The sequence below is a fragment of the Oryctolagus cuniculus genome, chromosome 6, assembly GCF_051225735.1.
Source record: "Oryctolagus cuniculus isolate XC-2025 breed Fujian yellow rabbit chromosome 6, ASM5122573v1, whole genome shotgun sequence".
Classification (NCBI taxonomy): Eukaryota; Metazoa; Chordata; class Mammalia; order Lagomorpha; family Leporidae; genus Oryctolagus; species Oryctolagus cuniculus.
In genome coordinates, this window is record NC_142872.1 from 166,076,876 (window position 1) to 166,104,346 (window position 27,471).

The 27,471-nt window shown below is 62.1% G+C and overlaps 1 protein-coding gene across 1 annotated transcript in view; it reads right to left on the bottom strand.

Moving 5' to 3' along the window:
* Positions 1–26,298, bottom strand: part of AGO2 (argonaute RISC catalytic component 2) — a gene marked incomplete at its 3' end in the record, with an annotated part of 43,431 nt that extends 17,133 nt beyond the window's left edge. Inside the window, 9 exon segments of the mRNA NM_001082710.1 lie at positions 1,036–1,158; positions 1,246–1,365; positions 1,805–1,952; positions 2,717–2,804; positions 4,019–4,153; positions 4,994–5,130; positions 6,742–6,923; positions 12,014–12,134; positions 26,141–26,298. Of these exon segments, the coding sequence (NP_001076179.1) occupies positions 1,036–1,158; positions 1,246–1,365; positions 1,805–1,952; positions 2,717–2,804; positions 4,019–4,153; positions 4,994–5,130; positions 6,742–6,923; positions 12,014–12,134; positions 26,141–26,217 (1,131 nt within the window). The 5' untranslated portion in view covers positions 26,218–26,298.
* Positions 26,299–27,471: the final 1,173 nt, after the last annotated feature.

Sequence of the window (27,471 nt, forward strand, 5' to 3'; positions counted from 1 at the left end):
TCCCCTGGACTTGACCTTTCCCACTCCCGCTGCTGTTCCCAGACCGACAGGGGCCCCCAAGGACAGGAGCCTAACCGTGGGTGTGTCTCCCATCTGTGACCTGCCCAGCACTGCTGGCAACCTGCACAGATTTGTAGAACGGGCAGCTGAGGTGGGGGCGCGGGCAGAGCAGGCTGGAGAAGAGAAGGACAGACGGGGCGGACGGACACGCGGACAGAGCCGGATGGACAGACGGGGCGGACGGACACGTGGACAGAGCCGGATGCAGGACGGATGGGGGTGGACGGAGGGTGGACAGAGCAGTGGGGCACGGGGGTGCTGCACTGTACGAAGACAGCGAGGGCAGCGAGGGCAGCAGGATGGGCCGGGAAACAGCCCGCGAGGACTGCTGTGCAGCTCTCCGGCCAGTCACAGACGGAGGCGCCTCTCACGGGAGCGAGCAGCACATGGCGGAGCGGCTGTCTGGCTTTGTCATCCCCCAGTGACACAGGAGCAGCCCTCCACGTTGCCTTCGGGCAGTTCTCAAGGACGAGGGCCGGGACAGGAAGGGCCAGGTGTTGAGGGGGTGCAGCCTGAGGCCCGCGGCACCACCGCAGGACCTGGCAGGGCCCAGCTGCCAGCAGGGGCTCCAGGGGCTCCATGCCAGCCTGCGGGGAACTCAAACACACTCCACAAACGATGCCTGTGTCTCCTGGACGGCCCCACGGGCTCGGGCGCGTGGGGCTGGACGGTGCGCTGCTGTGGGCTGCAAACAGCCCAACACCAGGCTGCCGTGTGCACCGAGGGGCGGCTGCACCAGCCTCAGTAAAACAAGGCGACACGGGTTGGGGTCCAACTACGGGAGGGGCCTTTGAAATTCTGACGGGATCACAAAAGTTGGGGCCCATTCAGACATCCTGGAACGTGCGAGGGGACCAGGGAAGGCGAGCACTCCGTGAAGTCTGACTGCCTGGCACCTGACCTCGGTCCACACCGCCGGGGAGGGCCCTGTCCCTGCCGCGGCCACGCCCACGCCCACGCCCCCCCCACACCTACCCGGCCCCCGTACAGGATGGAGGGCGGCTGCAGGACCCGCCCCGTCACGTCCGTCATCTCGTCTTTCACCATGATTCCGAACTCGCGGACGTACGGATCTGTGTTGAAGCTCGCGCTTCGCATCTGCGGGAGGGAACAGGAGCGCGGGTGAGGCGGGGCCTCTGCGGCCTCTGGCGCCCTCCCGCCACCGCCCGCGGACGCCGCGCTCACCAACTTGCTGATCTCTTCTTGCCGATCGGGCGCAGACCTGGCGGTCGCTCTGATCATAGTTGAGGTTTGATTGTCCGTTAATTTTTTTATACATCTCTGTCCGGCCACTATGTTGCAGACCTACGGGAAGAGGCGGCGACAGGTGTCAACTCCAGGGCGGGGGTCCGGGAGCCGGCGGGTGCCTCGTCCTCCACAGGCACCGCTGGCTTACCACGGAACCCCTGGCATGGGGCCAGCCTGGAACCCACGGCCTCTGCAGCTGGCTGCGTCCCGCCCCCCAGAGCCAAGTGCCCGGTGGACGGACACTGGCTGCAGACGCAAAGGGAGGCGGGGGGAGGGGAGGAGCCCTGACGGAGCCAACCAGAGACCCCCGAGAAGTAAACTCTAAAGGAAAACAGGGTGGCTTTCCTACTATCAGCATTTCATTTTTTCCCAAGGCAAGTAAGTTAGTTGTTTTTTTTTTTTTTTTTTTTTTAATTTTTTTTGTTCTATTTGAGAGGGGGAGAGAGAGAGAGACAGGGGTGGGCGGAGGGCCCCAGGGCGTCCCTCCGAGACTTGCCTCCAGGGGAAGGTAGGTGTGCTTCTGCTCCTGTCCCACTTGCAGGCACGGGAGGTGGGGGTAGCGCAGAACCAGCTTGTGCCTGTCCTTGAAGTACTGGGCCACCGTGCACTCCACCGTCTGCCCGCTCTCTTGCTGCAGAGGGAACCTGGGGGCAGAGCGGCGGCTCAGGCGGGCGAGGTCCCGGGCTCCCTGCACTGGCCGCTCACCTGTGTCTGCTTCTCAGGTGTGTGTGGGGTGCAAACACTCACAGCACCTCCCGAGAGTCAAAACCAAATCGAGTCACCTGCAATATTCCGGCGCCCCTAACTCACTGTGCTGTGTCTGAGCTGAGAAGTACGCCCGCTGGCGCCGCCAGCACCCCTACCCAGCGTCACAGCACGTGGAAAGGGTTTGGGGCAGAGGAGGGCAAATCTGCAAAGGGTGGTGGGGCCTCGCCAGCAGCCCGCAGGGACTCTGAAAGTCAGTCAGGTGCCGAGCCCCAGGCCCCCAGGAGCTGGAGCTCCCAGGACGGGGCGAGGAGGGGCGGGGCTGAGGCGGGAAGGGACGCCCGAGTGCAGGCATGGGAGGCAGAGGTGGTGCTGCCGCCAGGTGCAGAACTCGCGTGGGGACAAGGCCACGTGCACCAGCTTCTGTGCCGACTGCTCTGCGTGCCCTGACCACACGGCCTCTGACCAGGAGAGACGGCAGGACCAGCCTGCTGCTTGCCGGGGCCCTGGGCACTTGCCATGGGACACAAACCAGTCCTCCCTGGACACAGGGCGTACCTTCCTGGTACTGCAAAATTTGGGCAGCCCCTCCCTCCCTCCCTCCCTCCCTCAGGCAGAATTTGAGCGTCTCCGAGGGGTCGTCTGGGCTCTGCGGAGCCGTGCAGCCCACAGCCCGGGCACCTGCAAAGGGGAGGCGGCTTACGTCTGGTGGCTGGCGGGCCGCCGGGTCACGTTGCAGACGCGGTACTTCCTCTTCATCTGCCCACAGTGCGTTATCTCCACCTTCAGACCTGGGGACGGAGGGCGTGGGTGCCTGTGCTCACCCTGCACCTGCAGGCCCAGCTCTGCTGCACAGAACCCGCCCTCCCGGGAGCCGGCTGCACGCCCAGTCCTGCACGACTCCACGGCCACAGCTGGATCCACCTCCCACCCACGCGCTCCCATCACCCGGCCCGGGGACCACGTGGGCTTGGGCACAGCGGGGACGTCAGACATGGGGACTGCTGGGCCTTGCTAGGTTGTTTGGGACAGAATACTTAACTCCAACGCCTGGCACACAGAGGCCCAACTAGGAAACACCTGAGGGGTCATGTCCGAATTTTACGGCCTGGGGTTCGGCTGGCCTTTCTTTTTTCCCCTCAAAGATGTATGGATTTGAATGTCAGATTTACAGAGAGTGAGTTTCCATCCACCGGTTCACACCCCAAACGGCTGCAATGGCCAGAGCTGGGCCAGGCTGAAGCCGGGAGTCAGGAGCTTCATCTGGGGCTCCCGTGTGTGTACGGGGGCCCGAGGACTTGGGACACCTTCTACTGCTTTCCCAGGCCACAGGAGGGAGCTGGGTGGGAAGTGCAGCAGCTGGAACTTCAAACGGTGCCCATATGGGATACCTGCACTGCAGGCAGTGGCTTCACCTGCTGTGCCACAGCACTGGCCCCCGGCTCTGACCCTTGACAGCCGCCTGCCTGTCTGGGAAGTGTGAGCTGATAAGGGGGCTTCGTAAACTGGTAAATATGATAAACACCCATCATGGGGCGTCCTGTCCAGCCGTGCAAACCTACTGGCTGTGGACATGGGCTCTGCGTGTACACACGACCCTCCCCGGGCTGTGCACGTGGGCTCTGCGTGTACACACGACCCTTCCCGGTCCAGGGTATAAAAAGACAACCACCCATCCACGGAGTCTGAGCTTTCTTGTGGTCCCCACTTGCTGTCCAAGTGGATCCCCTCCCTGCCTTCGTGATACTCTGTTCTCAAAGGCCGGGAACCAGCAGGCAGCACGCGGGCTCACATCGAGCGCGGCTTCGGCCTCACCATGTCTGCGCCCCCGTCTGCTGTTCAGGGGCAGCGGGAGGCCTTGAACCCCCGACCTGCCAGGGCTGTGAGAGACACCAGCCTCATGTTCCAGAATGTTCTGAAACACAGGCCTCACCTGGAGGCCAGTTCCCGCCACCCACTCCCGGAACGCCGCTCCTGCCCACGCCTGACGCACGCGGTCTTTTACCTTTGATTTCTTTGGTAAACTTGACCCTTTGGGAATCTGTCAGAGGTTTCTGTTGTTCTTCAATGCTTTTAAAATCCAGAACTTCACACACAAACTCGATTACTGGCTGCGCCTTGTAGAATGCCGTCGCTGACACTGCGGGTGGAGACGAGAGCGTGACCCGAGCGCCGATGCTCGATCGGCTCGGGCCGGCCAGGCCGATCCTGGGCTCGAACAGGCCAAGCAGACGAGCCCCGAGGAGGCTCCCTCCGGCCATCGCACCAGCAGGTCACCCTCTGAGAGCAAGGATGGGCTTAAAACAAATAACACCTAACAGATTCCGACAAGCACAAGCCTCGGATGCGACAGGACTGTCTGTCTATGGGCACGGGTTTTTTTTTTTATCATAACACCTACTATTCACTCAAATACAATTCTGCTTCGATAAATGCATATCTGAACAAGATGTGACTGTCGAGTCTTTCTGGGCTTTTCATAACTTCTCAAATGAGGAGACAGAAACTCCTTTTCTGACCTTCACACTTTTCATTTTACTTACAGAGTTGGGAGGCAGAGGGGAGAGAGAGGGAAGTTCACTCCTGGCGCCAGGAGAAGGGAGCTCACTCCCACCAGGGTGGCAGGGACCCAAGTGCTTGCGCCATCACCTCTACCTCCCAGGGCCTCCAGGAGCAGGAAGCTGGACTGTGGGGCCAGAGCCAGGGACTGAACCTGGCACCTGCTATGGGACACAGGCACGTTAACTGCTGGTGCAACGTCTGCTCCTATGCTGTCTGTAACAGGCAAAGCGGAGGTCTGACACAGAGCAGCAACCGGGGTCTCCCGAGACAGCGACGGCAGCGCCCAGAGCTGAAAGGAGGTGTGCGAGCCGCCGGGGCCCGCAGGAGGTGCTGATCTCCGGGAAGAGGCCTCGCCCTGGCTGGCTCCTGCACACCTTCCCGCCGTACCCTGCAGCGAGGACCCCACGGCTGGGCTTACCGTCAATATTCAGCATCATTTTCCAAAGAGAAGGTCGGACAGACTGGTGGAAGCCGAACCACACTTCCCGGCCCCCGCCAAGAGGGTTGGAGCAGCCCTCGGACGCGGTGAAGAAGGAGCGGCCCACAGGCGTGTACCTGAAACCAACAGGGCCCCGTCTGTCAGAGGCGTGCACGAGGGGGAGGCCGCTCCACGCTCGCTCGCCGCCCGTGCCACGCGCACGCACGGAGAGCTCTGACATTCACTGCACCACGCTCCTGTCTGCACCGTGGCCTACCCCGAGGGGACGCTGCACAAGCAGCAGCCTTGGGGGCTCCTGGCCTCGCTGCAGGGACAGCGAGACGCCCGGCGTCACCTGGCGGGGCCTCTCGGTCGCAGTGCTGGTGCGAGCCGGCCCGACGGCTGGCACCACGGCTCAGGGCCCGGGGCACGTGCGCGGCCTGGCCCCACCTCCCCTCCCCCAAGGCCTCTGGTGCTTACTTTTCATCTGGTGGTGCAGGCATCTGTGCGCCTCAGCTCAAGTCTTTCTAGAATGGGCTGTGCTGTGTATAAAAGCACAGAGGAAAATGAGTGTTTGCTGAGAGCTGATGACCAGACAGAGGCCACTGGAGCAGCCCAGCCCCGGGCCCGGGGACACTTGCTGCCGCTGGCGACGGGGCTGCTGAGGGCCCCAGCACCCGTCCCCTGCTGTGCTCACTCCTCCTAGAGTGCCCCAAGGGTCGGGGGCAGTGACACACGGGGAGCTGACCCTACTGGCCGCAGCAGACCGTCTGCCGCCCACACCACATCGCCGCCAGGCGGCACGGGCGCCGGGGCCTGTCCCCAGGACAAGGCCGCATTCTGCCTGAGGCGCATCACTCCTGCCGCGCCACCTACGGCGTTTTCCACCCTGACTAGAGAATTCACACACAGACCCAGAGGAATGCAGAGCAGAGGAACCTCACAGTTCCCGCCACAGTGACACAGGCGGGCAGCCCCCGGCAGCCATCCGCCTCCGAGGCCTCCCGCCAGCAGCTCCAAGCAGAGACAGCCCACGGGCCAGGGTCCCTGCCAGGAGCGGGGGGCTGGACTTGGGTATCCTGGCTCTGGCCCCAGCCAGCACCGTGACTCCCTCTGAAAGCCACCATGTGGCCCTGTAGCACTTGCTCTGCGGCCGCTAAGGCAGCCCCAACCCTCCTTGGAGCTGAGTGCTGGCCAGCCAGGACAGTCCAGCGTGGAGGGCTCAAGCTGCGCTCCACGCCTGGGCACCCTCATGGACCCTGCGGCCCGAGCGGGTGCACTGCGAGGAAGGCCCGCCCGGTGCGAGGACCAGGCGTGCCCGGGCTGGCACTGTCCAGCTGTGGGCCCAGGGCGGGACCCCGATGGCTCCCTCCCCGTCCACCACGATTCCAAGGACGGGAACGGCTGGCGCACCGTGGAGCAGAGAAAGATAAAAGGCCTGGGGCGTGGCCGCGCTGCCAGCGACCCTGCAGAGCGGGTGGAGGCTCCCGGGGGCGGACACTCAGCAAAGGACACGCGGGGGACACTGCTGTCCCCAGGCCCATGGTGCCGCCCGGCACAGAGGGGTCATCTGTTCTGCAGGGCCAGCTCCACCGGGGGCTGTATCTCTTCCACCCCAGCACCGTTTATCACCTTGTGCCCAGCAAACCCGCACCGGCTCCCCCAACTCCAGAAGCGGCTCTCCTTGGACTGGCGGCAAACCGTGCGGGGAGCGCGCAGGACCGGCAGCAGGTGCCCCGGGCCCTCACCTCATGGATGGCAAATGCCTCATGACCACGTCCAGGGCCTGGATCGTCTCGAACGGGACGCTGGGCAGCCGCCCGGAAAGTGCGTCGTGCAGCGCCTGCAGGCTCACGCACGACACCCACTTGATGGACACCTTGAAGATGCGGTCCTTGCCTTCTCCCGGCAGCGTGACCTCCAGCTCCACCTGTGGGGCGAGGCGCACAGGTCAGTTTCGGAGCGCTCCTGGGGACAGGGAAACTCCCCTCGGTCCTGCCCGCCAGCGCCCACGTGTGGCCACACTGCATTTTGAACATTAGTTACCTTTCTTGTCTGCTCGCTCTTTGAAAGGCAGACATATTTCCCATCCTCTGGCTTGCTCCCCAAGGGACCGCGATGGCAGGAGCCGGGCCAGGCTGGAGCCTGGGAGCCCGGAGCTCCACGGCGGTCTCCCACTTGAGCCATCGCCTACCACAACCCCAGCAGAGGCGGATGGGAAGCGGCGGTGGGACCGGAACCTCGGCACTGACGTGGGATGAGAGCAGCCCGAGCAGCGCCCCGACCACCATGCCCAGCGCCACCTCCTGACTGCTCTCTAATGACGGCCATGCCAGAGCCCGCCTCAGCCCGTGGGGAGCCACACTCCCTGCCCGCGGCCACCCAGCTCACCACACTGTCAAGCTTCCCAGAGCCCCTGCCTTACCATGGACCAGACACTTTATCCCTAAATGCCAAACACGCCAGATGTAAACACATGCTCACGCTTTAAACACAGCCCAGGCCACAGCACTACGAATGGCAGGGAAAGGCTGTGACCCTGGCTGGTTCCACGCCACAGGCCCTCGCTGTAGGGCCGTGGCCACAGCTGCCCGGCCACACTCCTATCCCAGCCCAGGTGCTTGTAACACCTGCCACCACTCAGGGACACAGCACACTGCCAGGTATGGCGCTACCTGCTGGAGCAGGCGTGTTTGTGCAGGTGGCCCACCTGCTACGTCTTGGCCCAGCCTCAGAGGGCAGCGAGCAGACTCTGCAGCGGCTGCCTGAGCAGCTGAGCCCCAGGCGGGGGCCTGAGCCTCCCCAGCACTGCCAGTCCTCAGGCCCAGCAGCACTCACAGCACCGCTGCACCTGCTGGCCCCAAGCCGCAGATGTCCCATGGGTCCACCCAGAGGCCGGCAGTGAGGAGATGGACAGGCTGCAAGAACCGAACACCCTGGCGGGCAGTGTGTCTGCCGGAGCGCGCCCTGCTCTCGTGCCTGGAGGCAGCAGGTGACGTTCCAAACACCTGAGCTCCTGCCATCCACGTGGGAGACCCAGTGGAGTTCTGGACTGCTGGCTTTGGACTGTTACGGGAATTTAGAGATAAAAATCGGCAGATGGAAGATCTCTGACACTCTGCCATTCAAGTAGATGAAAACAAACATTAAGACAAGAGAGACTTGGGGCTGGCACGTGGCGTGGTGGGTAAAGCCACAGCTCGCCGCACTGCTGCCCTGTAGGGACACCTGTGGGAGTACTGGCTGCTCTGCCTTCCCATTCTGCTCCCTGCCAATGGCCTGGGAGAAAGAGCAGAAGGTGGCCCAGCACTGGGCCCCTACACCCACATGGGAGACCCAGACGGGGCTCCTGGCCTCAGCCTGGCTCAGCCCTGTCATTGTAGCCACTTGGGAAGTGAACCAGGAGATGGAAGATCAATCTCTCTCTCTCTCTGGAACGCTGCCTTTCAAATAAATCAATCTTGAGAGAGAGAGAGAGAGAGAGAGAGAGAGAGACAGACACTCTCCTCCCACCGAGAGCCCCCAGGGAGGACAGCGGCCGAGGCCCCGCAGACCCTGCGTGGTCGGAGCACAGCCGGGGCGCACACAGCGGCCTCACCCCGAGCAGGAAGGGAACTGCGACTTTACCCAAGTCACGTAAAAGCAACAGTAGCGACCGAGGAGTCTGGGTGTGCTGACACTGAGACAGGCGTTGGCCAGGCGTCAGTTCCAACACCCAGGCCTCCTCTGCTTTCAGTTAAGGGAACAGATCCCCGGAGGCCAAACAGGCGCCCCACACCACACAGGCAACAGGACTCCAGGAAAGCGGCCAGCGTCTGGCGTGAGCAGGGCCGGTGGCATGGCTGCCAGGAGCAGGGCAGAGCTCAGGTGGACTGGGCCGGGCCTGGTTCCACGGACAGAGGCCACAGGCAGCAGGGAAGGAGGGCAGTCCCCGTGTCCAGAAACGACACCCAAAGGCGGCAGGGTGCGCAGGTGACTGGTGAGCAACCCGCATGGACGGGGCCCAGGAGCCAGCCCCACCCAGCAGCACTAGCGAGAGCTGGTGCCCACCGCACACTTCTACGTGCTCCTTAGGAAGGACTCTGGGAGGGACCGGCGCCTGGCGCCGCAGGTAAAGCCACTGCCTGTGATGCCGGTACCCGACACGGGCGCCAGATTAGTCCCAGCTGCTCCACTTTGGATTCAGCTCCCTGCTGGTGGCCTGGGAAAGCAGTGAAAGATGGCCCAAGTGCGTGGGTCCCTGCACCCACATGGGAGACCCAGAGGAAGCTCCTGGCTCCCGGCTCTGGCCTGGTGCAGCCCCAGCCGTTGCAGCCTTTTGGGGAGTGAACCAGTGGACAAGCTCTCTCCCTCTGTCACTCTGCCCTTCAAGTAAAGAAGCTGCTGTGGGATGCGGTGACTGCCCCATTCTGAATGCGTAGCACACACGGCACGCAGCATGCGGACGGCGCAGACGCCTGTCAGAAAGCCCCAGGGTGGGGGCGGCACAGGAAGGCCCCCCGTTTGGGAGAAAGCCAGGGGAGCCGCATTTCTAGGAACACAAACACGGGGCAAGAGAAGTCGCCGCGTCTGCAAGGGTTTCCGTGCCTGGAACATGGCCGCTGCGGAGGAGTGGAGCGCCCGTGGTGAGGATTCTCCGGGGCCACCCTCGCCGCACCTGCCAGCCAGCCAGAGCGACAGCTGCAGGCCTCCCTGCCACAGGCCCTCTCCAGGGAGGGAGTCGGGAGGCGTCCAGTTTATGTGCACCCAGAGAGCTGACGTCCACAGGCCTTCCTGGGCAAGCACACTGCTGCCCCCAAAACACAGTGGGAGAGCCCCGGTCTGCCTGGCGTGCCCACAGACACAGAGCCCCTCCTGTTCAGGGTGAGGCACCCGGACCGACGCACACTGCAGCATCCCCGGAGGGACCCTCAGCCTCCAGTAGAGCCCCCGTCCCCCGCCTCTGCTCCCGGAGCAGCAGTGCCCAGTGCCTGACTGCCCGTGCTACCGGGTACCTTCCAGGCCATGCCAGCAGGCACGGGGCTGGACACAGAAGCCCGGCACGACACGGCACTGCTTCGAGGCAGGGTCTGTCCAGGATCTGAGCCGTGCGCCTCCTGGCTGCTAGCGAGAGGCTGTCACTCGCCCAGAAAGACCCAGGGCTGCAGCCAGAGCCGGGGCAGCAGACCCACAAGTCCTATCAAGCCACTGAGAAAACGGCCCCAGGAATGAAGCTCTGGGCTTTGAGCACCTTCTACAGCTTCCTGGGCCCCCGTCTCTCCCCAGGCAGGGGCTGGCCCTGCAGTGGGAGGGGCTGTGGGTGGAGAGGAGCCCGCCGAGGACAGCAGGGAAAGGCGTCACACAGCATAGGGCAGGCAGGGACGCGGCGGGCGACGGCAAGTCCTTGGGTCCCTGCACCCACATGCGAGACCCGGGTTCCTTCTGCGTGCCTGGCTCTGGCCTGGCCCAGCCCTGGCTGCTGCAGGCGCCTGGGGAGTGAACCAGTAGATGAGAATTTTCTGCCTCTCAAATAGCTAAAAATAACAAACGAGGGGGGCGGTGTTGTGCAGGGAGTTAATCCCCCGCTCGTGGAGTCAGCATCTCACACCGCAGCGCCACTCCGAGTCCTGCCGACTCTGCTTCCCGTCCAGCTCCCAGCTACTGTGCCTGCGAGGGCAGCTGCCGGCACCAGCGCTCGGGCCGGCCACCCACAGCAGGAGCCGCAGGGAGGCCCTGGCTGTGTCCTGTGCAGGGCTGCTGTGGCAGGCACTTCAGAGTGAAGCCGCAGACGGAGGCGCTCCCTCCCTGCACCCGCTCTCGTCCCTGTCACGTGGGCAGATACATCAATCTTCTTATAAACAGAAAGGCCGAGGGAAGGCTGGTGTGGAAGGGGCAACTCGACACCAGAGTGGGGGCAGTGGCTGCCGGGGTTCAGCTGAAGGGCACGGAGCACCCACTGGGCACTGGGGCGGGCGCCCCCAGCTGTGCTCCGGGCGCAGGCTGTGACCACAGAGCGGGGACATCAGTCACTGGACCCCTGACAGTGGACCCCAGCGCCAGGAACCCCGGCTCCAAGGGCGCTCCGGGGACCGGTGTGGCAGCTGGTGAGGAATGCAAGCTCCCACCGCAGGGTCGCTTCCTTGCCTGTCTGCGCAGTGACCCCGCGGGAAGACAAGCAGAGTGAGGATCCGGTCCCCACGCGCCATCACCCTGGGTCCAGGCGGTCACCCTCCGACCCACACCCCCAGGAAGGCTCCCGCGTGACAGGGGTAACACAAACTGGGCGCAGCCTGCCTGCGCTTTGCCCTTGATTCAACTTTGAACAGAAACAAGTGTGCCAACTACAGTAAGGCTGTGAGGTCGGGGCACTTCAGATTCACAGAATGCCCATCTGCGGGGGTCCCGCGTCCCCGACCACCTCTGGCACAGCTCCAGGCTGTCCCTGGGAGGGTCAGCTCACTCCTCCTACAGTGATCACAGGCCGCTGCGGCCCCTCCCCTCCCCGACGCAGGCCAGCAGCGGCGTGGGGCCTCTGGGCAGAGGGCGGTGCGGCTGGCGGCTCGGGGCGGGTTTGTGCCCGGGTGGGCTGAGCCGGGTCTCTGCTCCGCTCTTCTGCTTCCCGGCAACACCCATCCATCCCCTCTTGGCAGCAGCGGCAGCGGCATGGCTCAAACAGTGCCAAGAAGTGACAACTTCTAGGTGGAAATTTTATTACTTTTTAAATAAAGCTACGATGAGGATAAAGATAAAAGGAGAGGCGACACTTTAATAAACCACGACTCCCGGGGGAGTTCTCAGACGTGCCGCCGGCTGCAGCAGACAGGAGCCCCCACCCTCCCTGGTCCAGGCTCTCGTCTGGTGGCGGCTTGTGCTTGTACTCTGGGTGTGTGCACGTGGGGCAGGTGTATTCTGTACTTAACCCCCCACCACCAAGAACCACAACACAGCTTCCTGGCGGATCCCGGGGCACGGGCACAGCCACGCGGTGGCCCGCTCCGAGGGGACGAGGAAACGTGTGCACGCGGAGAGAAGCGCCCGTACCTTCTCCCTCCCGATGGGCAGCGGCATCGCCGTGTACAGGTTCTTCCTCCCGTCGAACACCGGCTTCCGGTCGCCGAAGATCTGGGCTTTAAAGTGCTGCACCATGTGCTCTACTATCTCCCTGAAACCAGAAGTCAGAGAGGTCAGTGCCTGCAGGCCGCGCCAACACCGCAGACCCGCACGCAGCGGCGCGCCACGGGCCTGCTCCAAAGCCGCAGGCTGGGGCGCTCTCCATCCCGACTCCGAAGGGCCACCCCCGGGCACAGGGATCCCAGGTCAACTCCGGCCTCGGGAGCGGGACAGAGGCCCTGCTGTGTAAGCAGAGGCCACCAAGGGCCTTGGCCTTCCTTGTTCCTGGGGTCACCGGGGGCACAGGCCCCTTCCGGCCCGGTTCTGTTTGAACCTGGGGCACCACAGCCACAGAAACCTGCTGGACAGAGCAGCTCCTCTGTGGCACAGAGCAGACCGGTGGACACCCGGCTCCATCTACCTCCCCCACGGCCGGACAGAGAGAGGCATCTGAAACACACTGTGTGTGCCGCTGGGGCAGCCGTGGCCTCCCACGGGCTGAGGATGGCCGTGCACCTCAGAGGGCCCACGCACAGCGTCCGTGAGGCGCAGACGCGGGGAGCCCCAATCCTGCCCCTGCCTCCAGCCCCAGCACAGGGGAGGCGGTCAGGAGCAGGGCCAGGGTGGCAGACCCACGCAGACCCCCGTGGGGAGGACCCAGGGCTCTGCTGCGCTGGCGTGTTTGCCTCCCAGCACGGCCCCGCCACGTCTCTGGAAGAAGGCTGGCCCAGGCTGTCCTTGCTCGGCCTTGGGAGGCGAGTGTCCAGGGCCCAGGGAGCTCTGCCTGGGCAGCACGGCCGAGGCCCCAGGACGGTCAGGGGCTCCAGCATCTGCCCCGCCTTCCCTGCCCTGCAGCCAAGGGCAACCTCACCTTGAGTTTTCCCAGCTCCTTGGGCGGCTGTGCTCCCATGCGTGGATGGCTCTTCTGGGGCCTCCACTCACAGCCAGGGATAAAACCCTCCACCCAAATTCAAACGACCCTGCCCAGCGCACATGGGCACACACCCCGGCTCAGTTGGAGGCCTGCAGCCTTTATCAGCAAGAGGGGCCATGGCCAAGCTCACCGACAAACACAGGTGCAGAAACAAACAAAACCCGGCGCAGCGGCTCCAGCAGCCCACGGGCAATCAGCACCCGTCAGCGTTCAGTTCCGCCTGCGGTGACAGGCTGGGTTAGCATTCTGAAGGAATGACTGTGCGCGGATGGCAGCTTCCAGAGGAAAGCAGAAGAGAAGCTTTGTGAGCTGGGGGACAAAGATTCCTCAGGACAAAAGTACGAACCGAGCGGGCGTCGTGGCGCAGGGGGTTCAGCTGCCCCGTGACACCGGCACCCGCGCTTGAGTGCTGCTCCACTCCAATTCACCAGAGGAGACCACGGCCCAAGCGCCTGGACCCCTGCCACCCGGAGGACCTGGCTCTGGCCTGGCCCAGCGGATGGAGGTCTCTCTCCTTCTGTCAGTCTGATTTCAAATGAATACGCCTTCCTCCGCTGCCCCCCACCCCCCACCCCGGCTGGGACTGGAGGGCAGCTCAGGCACGGGGTCGTCAGTAAAGCAGCAGCCCCGAGCAGGGGCTGAGGGGACCCCACCAGTCAGACGTGCAGGAGGACGGACGGGGGCTGAGTCCCACGCTGCACCCCGTTCTCACCGCGTCTGTATCGCACTTGAAAGGCACGCGCACACACGCCCCCCACAGCTACAGTGCACGCCCCACAGGCCCGCGACGGCTGCCAGTCCCCCGCACGGGGTCAGGGACCCAGGCACTCAAGCTGTCACCTGCTGTTCCCAAGGCTGCACCCGAGCAGGGGCAGGAAGGGACAGTGGAGGGGGACTAAACCCAGGCTCCCCAGCTCAGGATCTGGGCGTCTACACTACATGCCGGCCCCTCACAACTCCTTTTCTGGAATTACAGATTTTTGATGTTGGAAACGCCATTTTTTAAAGAACACACATGCTGGCCGGCGCCGCGGCTCACTAGGCTAATCCTCCGCCTAGCGGCGCCAGCACACCGGGTTCTAGTCCCGGTTAGGGCGCCGGATTCTATCCCGGTTGCCCCTCTTCCAGGCCAGCTCTCTGCTGTGGCCAGGGAGTGCAGTGGAGGATGGCCCAGGTGCTTGGGCCCTGCACCCCATGGGAGACCAGGAGAAGCACCTGGCTCCTGGCTCCTGCCATCGGATCAGCGCGGTGCGCCGGCCGCAGCGTGCTGGCCGCGGCGGCCATTGGAGGGTGAACCAACGGCAAAGGAAGACCTTTCTTTCTCTCTGTCTCTCACTGTCCACTCTGCCTGTTAAAAAAAAAAAAAAAAAAAAAAAAAAAGAACACACATGCTATATTTATGGTCTGGAATATTCAATTCTGAAGCAAATCCACTTTAATCCCAATAAAATACAGAGAACGGTTTATCTCTACGCGGGGGAACTTAGCAAAGTCATCCCGAGACGTGCTTGCAGACGGGAAGGGCCGGCCGCCGGAGCCAGGGCCACCCGGCGCCTCCTGCACGCAGCACCTACGGAGAGCAAGGCCGCCCTCTACAACCCGCGCCGTGGACGGGGCTCCGTGTCAACGCCGGCTGTCCCTGCTGGCCAGCGAGCCCGTCAGCACTCACTTGCTGCCGGACACAGCTCTCAGCGAGCTGGGAGACAGACACCGCCCACGGCCTGCGACGCCAGCAGCTGGCCCAGCGCTCGGCTGTTAGCAGGGGGAAGGGGCATCTGTTTGTCCAGGGAGCCGCCACAGGGTCTGCACAGGGAGGGCCGCCCCGGAGTGCGAGCAGACCCTCAGCCGCAGCGCCCAGCCAGCGCTGAGGCAGCCGCGGGCCGCGGGCCCAAGCCTGGGCATCCGGGGCCGCAGACTGGCCCTTTCAGTGAAATCGTGGTAAAACGCAGGTAGCGCGAAGCCGCACACTGTAAGCGCACACAGCTGAGTGACATTATGCAGCCTCACCAGCATCCGCCTCCAGGACGTCTGCCTTAAAACCCGCATTTGGACACACGCACGCAGCTGCAGGCAGACGCAGCTCCCGCCTGCGGCTCGTTCCCCAGATCCTCCAACCACCCCTGGCTGGGGCTCAGGCCGGAGATCCGGAGCTGAATCCAGGTCTCCCACGTGCGTGGTGGGGGCCCAGTCACTTGAGCCACCTCCTGCCCGGAGGAAGGACTGGAGGAAGCCAGGCGCTCTGCTGTGGGACACGGGCACCTAACCCACGGGCACCCGCCCAACACCCACCCTCCACAGCCCCACCCTCCTCCCAGACCAAACACTGACTCTGCCCCCGTGCCCGGCGGCTGACAGCTGGAGGGGCCTCTTTGGGGTGCTGCACCTGCACATCCCGTGTGACCACGGGAGAACCACGCACACGCGGGCTTCTCAGCCCGTGCCCTGACCACAATCAGGGCACAACGGCCCACAGCACGGCCCGCGGGCCCCATGCTGTCCCGTGTCCTACAGAAGCCAGGCTGCACCACCTGCTCTGGACAGAGCTGGGCTGTGCGGGAGGTCAGAGACCGGCCCCTCCCTCTCCAGGGGGCGCCTGCCAGGCGCCCAGCGAGGTCCCCGTCAGAGCTGGTGCTGTGCTGCTGGACTCAGCCTCCAAACCTCTCTGTTCCCAGCCTCATGGGCCACGCAGCAGTAACAGGAAGCAGGCTACCGCGACGACACACTGCCTTCCAGAGACTCTGGGCCCGTCTACGCTCGCACCGGCAGCTGGTGGTCCAAGCTACGGAGCTGCAAGTGGGGGTTGCAGGCGGCCCTGTCTGCCCCAGGAGCAGAACGGTCACTCCCACAGCGCTGTCCTGGTGCCACGCAGCGGAACTCACCCAGGATGGGCAGAGCAACCACGCTCCTCCCTGCAGCCCACTCCCCGTCTCGTCAGCCTTCGCGGTAGCACGCGCGGCCTGGGCACTCCCCGAGTGAGGCCCCGGCCTCCGTGGAATCCCAGCCCCGCAGCAGCCGCTCCGCCAGCGACTGGGGGCACCAGAGGCGAGGACGCCCTGCGCGCAGCACAGCGCAGAGCTGGGAAACGAAGGCCTGCTTCCCACGGCCTCGCACAAGCCTCAGGGCCGGGTTTACTGCAACCCGCCTGGGCACCGCACAAGCTTCCGAGAACTTGGCCGGGCCAGGTGCTGTGCCTTCAGGGGCGGCAGTGCGGTAGGAGACAGGCGGGGGGCGTGGGGGGGGTAGGCACCAGGCACTCGGGGCCCTCCCACTCTGCCAGTGAACACTGTCACCGCTGCGGGAGGGAGGGAGGGAGGGTCCCGCCGCCAGCACACACCCTGACTCCCAGCGCCGCTCTACCCTGAGAGTTTTAAGCATGAACCTTGGCCAAGGTTTATCTGAATTCACAGCAGAATGAAGAATTCTAAAGGTTCACACACTGAATGAAGCCAGAATTCCCAACTGGGCTCAAACCTAGGCCACAAACAGCCCCAGGCGCTCTGTGACCCGAGGGCACTGCTGGCCGCAGGGCTTGACCGCAACAGGTGTGGCGCAGTGTGGCCAGGACGGGTGCACTTCCATCAGCACCGCCAATCAAAAGCCAGGCGACCCGCCTGCTTGCCACGGCGGCACTGCGGGCCTGGGAGCAGGCCCCAGGTCACACAGACACACATTTCTAACCCCAGCAAACTCAAAACCAAATCACCACGCACATCCCCGGGGTGCCATGGGGCATCTGACGCAATCCAAGCCCCAGGGAGGCTGGAGCGCCCTCCTTGGACAGCGCGGCCCTTGCTGAGTCTCTGCACACCGTCCTACAGAAGTCTGCGCAGGAGGGAGCAGCCCAGGTCATCAAATGAGCATGGCTGCAGCTGAGACTTGTCTCTGGCCACCACAAAGTCACCGGCATCGGCTTTACCCACCCACCCTGAACAAGAGAAACAGACAGCTGCTTTTGGCACTAGGAAGCCGGCAGCTGGGGGCCCTGACCATGGAGGTGAGACAGGCAGGCCGACGGGAAGAAAGCAGCAGACTCCGAGCTGGGAGCCCACGCCTGCGCCCTGACCGGATCTCACCTGTACTACGCCCCTCCTGGAAGGGGATAAAAGGTGTGCAGGCTCGCTCTGCGTTCCTGTCCTCTCCCAACCGCAGGCTTTGCCCACGTGGTTCTGGCCTGTGGATTTCTCCCACGTGGCTCCCGGCCTGCTCTCTGCCTGCTGTGGACCCAGCTTACCCGTCACACTCCTTTCCCCCTTAAATAAAGTCCACTTTCCTGGGCGTTTCTCTCACCAAATAAACGATGAAACTTAGCGCGTCGCCTGTTTCATTCGAGCTGATGCTCAGAACGCCCGTCTGAGCCCACGGCAAGGACCTTGAGATACCGATACTAAAACAATACAGGTGACCCACAGCAGGCGGCGTGGCCGGAAGCAGTTTCCAGAGCCGTGGAGTCCAGGGCTGAGGAGCGGGCCCTCAGGGAAGGTCACTTGGAAAAAGTGACCCGACCGGCTCGACGGAAGCCGCCCGCGAGGACCACGCCTGAGCCCGACAAGGTGACGTCGCCAGAGGCAAAGCTGGCCCAGAAGCAGCCCAGACATGAGCCCAGGCCACCACAGCAGGGGTGCTGAGACTGAAACACCAAAAACCCCCGGCAGTAAATGCGGAACCGAGGGGAGCGGCCCCTGCGCCAGAGAACCAAACCTAAACTCTGGGACCGAAAGCCACAACATCCAACAATCCAAGAAAAAGCTCGGGGGTGGGGGCACCAGCACTCCAACCTGAGTCCCCGCTTCTGAGTCTGACTGCCGAGTCCAGCTTCTGTTCACGGGCACCGTGGAGGCAGCAGGCCACCCGCACGGAGACCCACGTGGAGTTTCAGAGCCCTGGCTCCTGGCCCAGCCTCAGCCGCTGCGGCATCCGGGGAGGGAACCAGGAGAGGAAGACCTCCCTCTGTCTGTCTCTCTCTCCGCCTTCTAAACAAACAAGAGTAAACCAACCAGGAATTTACGATGCCAGTCAAGACCCTGCCTCCTGCATGTGGGCACCAGCTTTACTGCCAGCGGCCTGCAAACGCAGACCCTGGAGGCGGGGGTGGGGCAGCGACGGGGACCCGGCACAGCCCCGGGCCCCGCCCAGGAGAGCGCCCGGGAGAGCGGGCAGACCTGGCACAGCCCCGGGCCCCGCCCAGGAGAGCAGGCAGCGATGGGGACCGGGCACAGCCCCGTCCGGCCCCCGCCCGGGAGAGCGGGCAGACCCGGCACAGCCCCGGCCCCCGCCCGGGAGAGCGCGCAGACCTGGCACAGCCCCGGCCCCCGCCCAGGAGAGCGGGCAGCGACGGGGACCCGGCACAGCCCCAGCCCCCGCCTCGGAGAGCGGCACCGATTCCCAGCTCCCAGCCTGGCTCCAGTCCTGGCTGTTGAGGGCATTAGAATGAACCAGCAGACAGCAGGCGCTCTGTCAATCTTTCTCAAATAAACACACTCAAAAAATTATCTGACAGTTCACAAAAGCAAGTCAGTAATCTGGAAGTCAGCGATCCAACACGCATGTGATGGCCAGGGCACGGAGGAGGAGGAGACGCCCACTCTCCCAACGCTGGCGGAGCTCACAAAAGGCAGGGACACCGACCCGACCCCAGCTCAAGGAATCCCACGGAGGAAGCAAAGAGAACCACACCAGGTGCGGCACAAACACTGGGCGGGAGCAAGGGCAAAACTCAGGGACGAGACAGACTGCACGCAGGGCAAGTAACCGACGCCGCACAGAAGCATGGAGTCAGCAGACCATGTAAGAAGCTGGGGCCGGGGCCGGCGCCGCGGCTCACTAGGCTAATCCTCCGCCTAGCGGCGCCGGCACACCGGGTTCTAGTCCCGGTTGGGGCGCCGGATTCTGTCCCGGTTGCCCCTCTTCCAGGCCAGCCCTCTGCTGTGGCCAGGGAGTGCAGTGGAGGATGGCCCAGGTGCTTGGGCCCTGCACCCCATGGGAGACCAGGAAAAGCACCTGGCTCCTGGCTCCTGCCATCGGATCAGCGCGGTGCGCCGGCCGCAGCGCACCAGCCGCGGCAGCCACTGGAGGGTGAACCAACGGCAAAGGAAGACCTTTCTCTCTGTCTCTCTCTCTCTCACTGTCCACTCTGCCTGTAAAAAAAAAAAAAAAAAACAAAAAAACAAAAAAAAAAAAAACAAAAAGAAGCTGGGGCCGGGCTGGCGCTGTGGCGTAGCGGACGAAGCTTCTGCCTGCAGTGCTGGCATTCCATACGGACGCCGGTTTGAGACCCGGCTGTTCCACTTCCCATCTGGCTCCCTGCTAATGGCCTGGGAAAGCAGTGGGAGACCTGGAAGAAGCTCCTGGCTTCGGATCAGGGCAGCTCCAGCATTTGTGGCCATTTGGAGTGTGAACCATGATGGAAGCCTTTTCTCTGTCTCTCCCTCTCAAAAAAAAAAAAAAAAAAAAAAAGCTGGGGACCAAAACTGTCAATTCAGAATTCTATATCCAGCAAAAAAACTTTAAAAAATGATGATGAAATGCACACATCTGCCTAGTACTTTTAAATGCTGGAGGAACTGATTTTGGCCGACCTGTGCAGCTCGCAGGCTAGTGGACATCCTCCAGGGTGAGGCACTGTTGCCAGATGGAAATATTGGTCAATGGAAGAAATAAAAAGCACAAGACAAGGTATCTCATGTATAAAGCAACAGTATTAATTCTAAGAAACATAGAAAAACCTGTAAGACTATCATTAGAAAGTAAAACAGAGTTAAAGTTAACAGCCAATACAGGGAGGGGCCGGCATCCCATGTGGGCACTGGTTGGAGCTCCCTGCTACTGTGGTGGACGGCCCAAGTGCTTGGGCCCCTGCACCCGCGTGGGAGACCCGGAAGCTCCTGGCTCCTGGCTTTGGCCTGGGCCAGCCCTGGCTGTTGTAGCCATTTGGGGAGTGAACCAGCGGGTGGAAGACCTCCCTCTCTCTGCAAGTGTGACTTTCAATAATAAGTACATAAATGCTTTTAAAAAGCCAATAGGGCGAATAAGCAGAATACTAAAAGCATCAAATGACTTCGAACGGGAAAGGGAAACAGAAATTAAAGGCAGACACAAAACAGGAAACAAGCAGCAACGGGGCGGGGTGGAGCGAGCACCGGCAGCAAGAGAGAGGATCAACAAAGTGTGATGGCTGCCCGCGGGGCGGGCCCTGCACACACACACACTCAGAGACGTGGGACACAACAGACAACAGTGACTGTGCTGCCCGCGGGGCGGGCCCTGCACACACACACACTCAGAGACGTGGGACACAACAGACAACAGTGACTGTGCTGCCCGCGGGGCGGGCCCTGCACACACACATTCAGAGACGTGGGACACAACAGACAACAGTGACTGTGCTGCCCGCGGGGCGGGCCTGCACACACACACACTCAGAGATGTGGGACACAGCAGACAACAGTGACTGTGCTGTCCGCGGGGCGGGCCCTGCACACACACACACTCAGAGATGTGGGACACAACAGACAACAGTGACTGTGCTGCCCGCGGGGCGGGCCCTGCACACACACACACTCAGAGACGTGGGACACAGCAGACAACAGTGACTGTGCTGCCCGCGGGGCGGGCCCTGCACACACACACACTCAGAGACGTGGGACACAGCAGACAACAGTGACTGTGCTGCCCGCGGGGCGGGCCCTGCACACACACACACTCAGAGACGTGGGACACAACAGACAACAGTGACTGCTGTCCGTGGGGTGGGCCCTGCACACACACACACTCAGAGATGTGGGACACAGCAGACAACAGTGACTGTGCTGCCCGCGGGGCGGGCCCTGCACACACACACACTCAGAGATGTGGGACACAACAGACAACAGTGACTGTGCTGCCCGCGGGGCGGGCCCTGCACACACACACACACTCAGAGATGTGGGACACAGCAGACAACAGTGACTGTGCTGTCCGCGGGGCGGGCCCTGCACACACACACACTCAGAGATGTGGGACACAACAGACAACAGTGACTGTGCTGTCCGCGGGGCGGGCCCTGCACACACACACACACTCAGAGTGCAGGAGTGGGACACAGCAGACAATAGTGACTGTGCTGTCCGCGGGGCGGGCCCTGCACACACACACACACACACACACACTCAGAGTGCAGGAGTGGGATACAACAGACAACAGTGACTGCTGTCCGTGGGGTGGGCCCTGCACACGCACACACACACTCAGTGCAGGAGTGGAGACAACAGACAACAGTGACTGCTGTCCGCAGGGTGGGCCCTGCACACACACACTCAGTGCAGGGGTGGGACACAACAACCATTAAGAACGTTCCGGGTACGTGAATGTCCACACAAGCCCATCTTCACTGTTCGGTGATAAAGAAGGGCGTTTCTTGAAGGCATCAGCAGTGCACCAGCGCTGCCCACAATCACAGCTGTGCACGCGTCCACCAGAGCTCAGGGTGCGCGAAGGGGCACACACGTCCTCGTGCACATGGACAGGAGGTGTCTCAGGAGCCGGGGCTGGAGCAGCCTCCTCCGGCGCGAACGGAGCCCCCACGCAACAGCAGCCAGCACGCATGCTTTTCTCGCGCCTAGGAACTGCTCGGCATGAGAAATCACAGGCTCGACCGCACAGCCGCACTGACGTCTACGGAGCACGCACCGTGCTCACGCGGGAGCCAACTCCGAGGTCAGCGGCAGCACTCGCTCGGAGCGTAAATATTTCACAGCTCGCTTGTGAAAGCCCGCGGGGCCTGAAATCACAGGCAGCAGAAGATATTTTGAACTAAATGAAAACTGACACGCAGGAAACAAACTACATGGCTACGGCTTTGCCTTTAGTTTTTCAATTTTTATTGAAAGGCAGAGTTAGAGAGAGAGAGGGAGGGACAAAGACGAGAGAGAGAGAGAGAGATTCTACCCGCTGGTTCACTCCCCGAATGGCCACGACAGCCAGAGCTGGGCCAGGCTGAAGCAGGGGCCCAAGCATTTGGGCCATCTTCCGCCACTTTCCCAGGTGCATTAGCAGGGAGCTGGAGTGGAAACGGAGCAGCCGGGACTCGAACCAGGACCCACTTGGGATGCCGGCGGGCAGGCGGAGGCCCAACCTGCTGCACCCCAGTGCCGGCCCCTTGGCTACCACGAAGGGGACAGGTTTAAACTGATGGCCCAAAAGTGAGTAAAATGAGGAAAACACTAACGGATCAGAGCAGAAAAACCAACAAAGTCAAAAGTCAGTGCTGGGAAAGACGAATAAATCACACTCCCAGAAAGCCCAACCAAGACAGAGCCAGGTGGAACTCACAAGGCCAGAGCTGAGGCTCCCCGCGAGCCCCGCAGGCGTGCAGAGCACCCGCCCCGCGAGCCCAGCCCGATGCAGGCCGATGCAGGCCGGGGCAGAAACACAGGCAGCCACAGCAAGCCCCGCCCAGAAACGCCCGGCCCAGGTGGTTTCTATGACAACGTCAGCCCTGCGCTCAAGGAAGAAGTGACACCAGCCTCACATCCGACTCTCCCAGGGCCCAGACCCCGGGAGGCCAGCACACGCCCTCCACTGCCCCCTTCACCACGGCAGAAGTGCAAGGCTGGCTTTGCATCCCAATCAGGGTCCCGCGTGGATGCAGGGACGCCCTCTGGGGGTGGTCAGCCAAGGGGGCACGCCCCACAGAGGATTCAGGAACCCCATGGCCAGGGCAGGCATGACCACTCCCTCCTCCGGATCCAACATCGCATCCGTTTCCAACCCACTGCGAGGAGACAGGCGAATGAACAAAATGCATCAGAAATGGACAAAAAGAAGTGAAACTGTATCTAGTTCCAACAACAAAGTTTCACCATCTTTGAGATCTCACTCACCTAACCATAAAATTTGCTCAAAGTGGATAACACAGAGATTTTAATAAACTCGGCGTTTTGCGACATCACAATTAGCTAAGAAAATCTTCATTACTTTTTATAAAGGAACACCACATGCACGGCCAGTCTTTCCATCCCTCCTTGAAAATGCCATCTGATGGCTGGCGCCGCGGCTCACTAGGCTAATCCTCCACCTGTGGTGCCGGCACCCCGGGTTCTAGTCCCGGTCGGGGCGCCGGGTTCTGTCCCGGTTGCCCCTCTTCCAGGCCAGCTCTCTGCTGTGGCCAGGGAGTGCAGTGGAGGATGGCCCAAGTGCTTGGGCCCTGCACCCCATGGGAGACCAGGAGGAAGCACCTGGCTCCTGGCTTTGGATCAGCGCAGCGCGCCCGCCGCAACGCGCCAGCTGTAGCGGCCACTTGGGGGGTGAACCAAAGGAAAAAGGAAGACCTTTCTCTCTGTCTCTCTCTCTCACTGTCTAACTCTGCCTGTCAAAAAATAAAAATAAAAAAAAAGTCATCTGAAATCCTTATTTACAACAGCATCAAAGAACAACACAACACAGATTCAAAGCAATCACAATTTTAAAAACTCCAAGCGGCTTCTGGTAGAAATCGACAAGTTGTTGTATTTATTTGCAAAAGCAAAGGGAGCATAACAGCCAAATTCGGGGCCAGTGCTGTGGCGCATCAGGTTAAAGTCCCAGCCTGCAGCGCCCGCATCCCATAAGGGCACTGGTTCGAGTCCCAGCTGCTCCACATCCGACCCAGCTTCCTGCTAACACACACTCTGACAGGCAGTAGTGATGGCTCAAGAAATTGGGTCCCTGCCGTCACGTGGGAGACCTGGACTGATTCCTGGTGGTTGACTTTGGTTTGGTCCAGCCCCAGCCAATTGTGAGCATTGAAGGAATGAACCAGACGGGTCGGGGGGCTTTCCTGCTAATGGAGCTGGATCCTAACGACCTGGGAAAGCAGCAGAGGGTGGCCCAAGTGCGTGGGCCCCTGCACTTGAGTGGGAGACCAGGAAGAAGTCCTGGCTCGGGAGCGGCTCAGCTCTGACTACTGCAGCCACGTGGGGAGTGAACCAGCAGGTGGAGACCTCTCTCCCTGTCTCTACCTCTCTGTAATTCTGTCTTTCAGATAACAAAATAAATCTTAAAACAAAACAAAACAAAACAAAAAAGGCGCTTGTCACACTTACTCCAACACAGCTCTGAGTTACCAGCCTGAAGATAGGAGAAAATTCAGAAATAGACCCACACATGTGTAACACACATGTAATAGAACATACATGTGCATAACAGACCAGCACATCTGTTAACACAGACTAGACCCACACACATAACACAGAACAGAGCCACGTGTGTAATGTACAACAGACCTGCACACACGTAACACAGAACAGAGCCACACGTGCAGGACCCACACAGACCCGCATGCATGAGGACTGACCCACACAGACCCGCATGCATGAGAACTGACCCACACAGACCCGCATGTGTAAAACCCACTGATTTCTCCTGCAAAGCGCCAGGCTGTGTCAATGGGAAACACCAGCAGTTCCCAAGGAACGGACTGCAGGTGGCCCCCGCCCCCAGCGGGAGTCAGGGAAGCCCCGTATGCCCTCCGGGTAGGAGAGCGACCCTAACAGACTTAGTGCCTGGACTCCCAGAGGACGCAAACGCTCGCTCATCAGGGCACCATCGAGAGAGGCGGCTTCCCAGCAGGACAAGATGCCCGCACCCCACGCGGGATGCCAGGTTCTGCCCCACCTGCGGCTCCTCCCCAGCTAGCTGCAGCGTAGCCCCGGCGGCAACAGGCCCCCCGCTCTGGCACTGGCCTAGCTCTGGCTGTTGGGGGTGTCTGGAGAGTGAACCATGGGGTAGGAGCTCTCTATCTGCCTCTTGGGAAAAAATATTTTAAATTATATTCAAGTTAAAAAATTCCCCTAAATAGATTTGCACCTAGAATAATCTATAAATCAGTAAAAACAAAGCAAATAAACAAACCCCACACAAATAACCCAGTAAAACACAGGTAAAAGACTTCATCATCAGGGGCTGGCACTGTGGCATAGTGGGCTAAAGCTGCTGCCTGCAGTGCCGGCATCCCATATGGGTGCCGGTTCGAGTCCTGGCTGCTCCTCTTCCTATCCAGCTCTCTGCTATGGCCTGGGAAAGCAGTAGAAGATGGCCCAAGTCCTTGGCTCCTGTACTAACGTGGGAGACCTGGAAGAAGCTCCTCGCTCCTGGCTTCAGATCGGCTCAGCTCCAGCCATTGCGGCCATCTGGGGAGCGAACCAGCAGATGGACGACCTCTCTCCCTCCCCCCCCACCCCCGTAACTCTGGCTTTCAAATGGATACATAAATCTCAAAAAGAAGATTCATCATAGACATGTCCCGAGAAATACTGTATTCGCTCTGAGTACAACATACGGATATAAGCACATGGGAAGGTGCTCTACTGAGTCGTGGCAGGGCAGCTGGAACCGCCACACTGCGCCGCCCTGCACAACTACTGTGTGCGTTCAAAGGCAGCAAAGCCACTCGCAGGCGCTCTCTGAGGGCAGTGAGGACACATCTCTGCACAAGGACTTGAACGAGGAGGTCCAGTGCCCGCACGTCTAATGGGAGCGTGAAAAAGAAACTGCGAACAGACAAGGAGACGCCACTCAGCAGCCACGAGCCGGGGCTACAAGTCCACAGTGACATGGGTGCCTCTCGAAGCACCCTGAGTCAGAGAAGAGGCCACAGGGAGGCCACGGCATGGCTGCCACCTGCTCTCTGCAGGCCGGGGGACACGCTGAGTCAGGGAAGCCAGGCCACGGGGACGCCACGGCACAGGCTGCCACCTGCTCTCTGCAGGCTGGGGGACACGCTGAGTCAGGGAAGCCAGGCCACGGGGACGCCACGGCACAGGCTGCCACCTGCTCTCTGCAGGCTGGGGGACACGCTGAGTCAGGGAAGCCAGGCCACGGGGACGCCACGGCTCGGGCTGCCACCCACTCCCTGCAGGTTGGGAGACCGGCTGAGCAGGCACGAGACAACGTCCAGGCTGACGGCCACACGCTTGCCACGCTCTGAACTCAGGGAGGCACCCACGTGTGGGGGTTCCCAACGCACTGAATAGCGATCTCGACGTGAAGACAGTCTCCAACAAGCAAAAGCACAGGCGGCCCGGGCGGTGCTGGGGAGAGGGCTGGGTGGTGTGGCGCCTGTGCCTGGGCGGCCAGGAGCACGTGCATGCGGCAAGGGAGGAATACCGCACCTGTTCACTCTCCTGGGGCATTTCTCGGGCTTGATATCCAATTCATAGTGATAGATGTCAATTTTGGGGATGTCCATCTCGAAGAAATTGGCCTGCAACTTGATTGTTCTCCCGGAGGTCCCAAAGTCGGGCCTCGGCGGAGGCTTGAAGGCATATCCTTGGATGGGCGGTGGCGGCGCAGGAGGCGCGAGCACTGGAAAACAGCAGAGAACGCGTGTTAGAGCGGCGGCAGCCGGGCCTCGGCACGCGAGCCCACACACCCCTCCCCCATTCTCTTCCCCTCGGCGCTGTACCGATCTACTCACCGCAGGCAAGCCCTCTGACCGCTGGGTGCACGTGGCACCGCACCCTTCCTGTGCAAGCTGTTCCCTCCTGGGTCCTCCCCTTGCTCTGCCCAGATCCCATAGAGGATGCTCTCCGCTGGGCCTGCCCCACTCCTCGGGGGCTCCCAGGCAGGTCCAAGCCTTGGCCCAGGCTCGTGCCTCTGCGGTCTGCCCCGTGCAGCATCCTCCTCACGTCCCGCCACCCTCTCGGGCCCTGGCTGGGGCCCCTCCTACCCTGCGTGGGCCCCACAGGGCCTCACGGTGGCACCGCTGTGCGCACTCTCCAGCCTGCAGGCCGGTGTCTGATCACGCCTGCTCCGGCCCCATGGCTCCCCAGACACCAAGGCACTTCACAACCTGGTCTCAGCCTTAAGGTGAGGCCCCTGGGGGCCACCCCCGACCCCCCGGGCTGGCCTCCACGGCTGGAGTCCCGCTTCTGCTGTCGCTTTGCCAGACTGCACCGTCATGTCTGCCTTCCTGTCTCCCTGGGACCTGGGTGCCCGTGCCCCGTGCCCAGTCAGAGTCCCAGAATCAGCCCAGCACCCCACACACGGCTGAGGACGCTGAGGAGCTAGGACACACCAGGGAAGTTCCCCAAGGACCCCAGGACGTGTCCTCTGCAGTGACGGCCTCAGAGGAGCTGACGACCACGCGGCAGCGCCCCAACGGCTGTGCGAGCTGTCTCTGCCACGGCCCAGGGACACGCCACACCCGACCTGGGCATTCACTGAACACGCCTGGAAACTCGCGCCGGCTCTCGCACCTGCTCCTCCTCCTCGCGAGCAACTGGGAAGTGAGCGCTGTGGACCAGCTGCAAGGCCGAGCAGGCCACGGGACGAGACCTGGCCGGAGGGAAGGACTCCGACTCAGCAAGGGGCGCCCCTGCGTCAGCCTGAGCCGGGGAGAGAGCGGTTCACCCCTCCAATGCCCGGCCAGCTGGGTGCTCGACCCCAGGCACGCTGGCTGGCTCCAGTGGGCACCGGCCATGCTGTTCCCTCGGGAAACGCT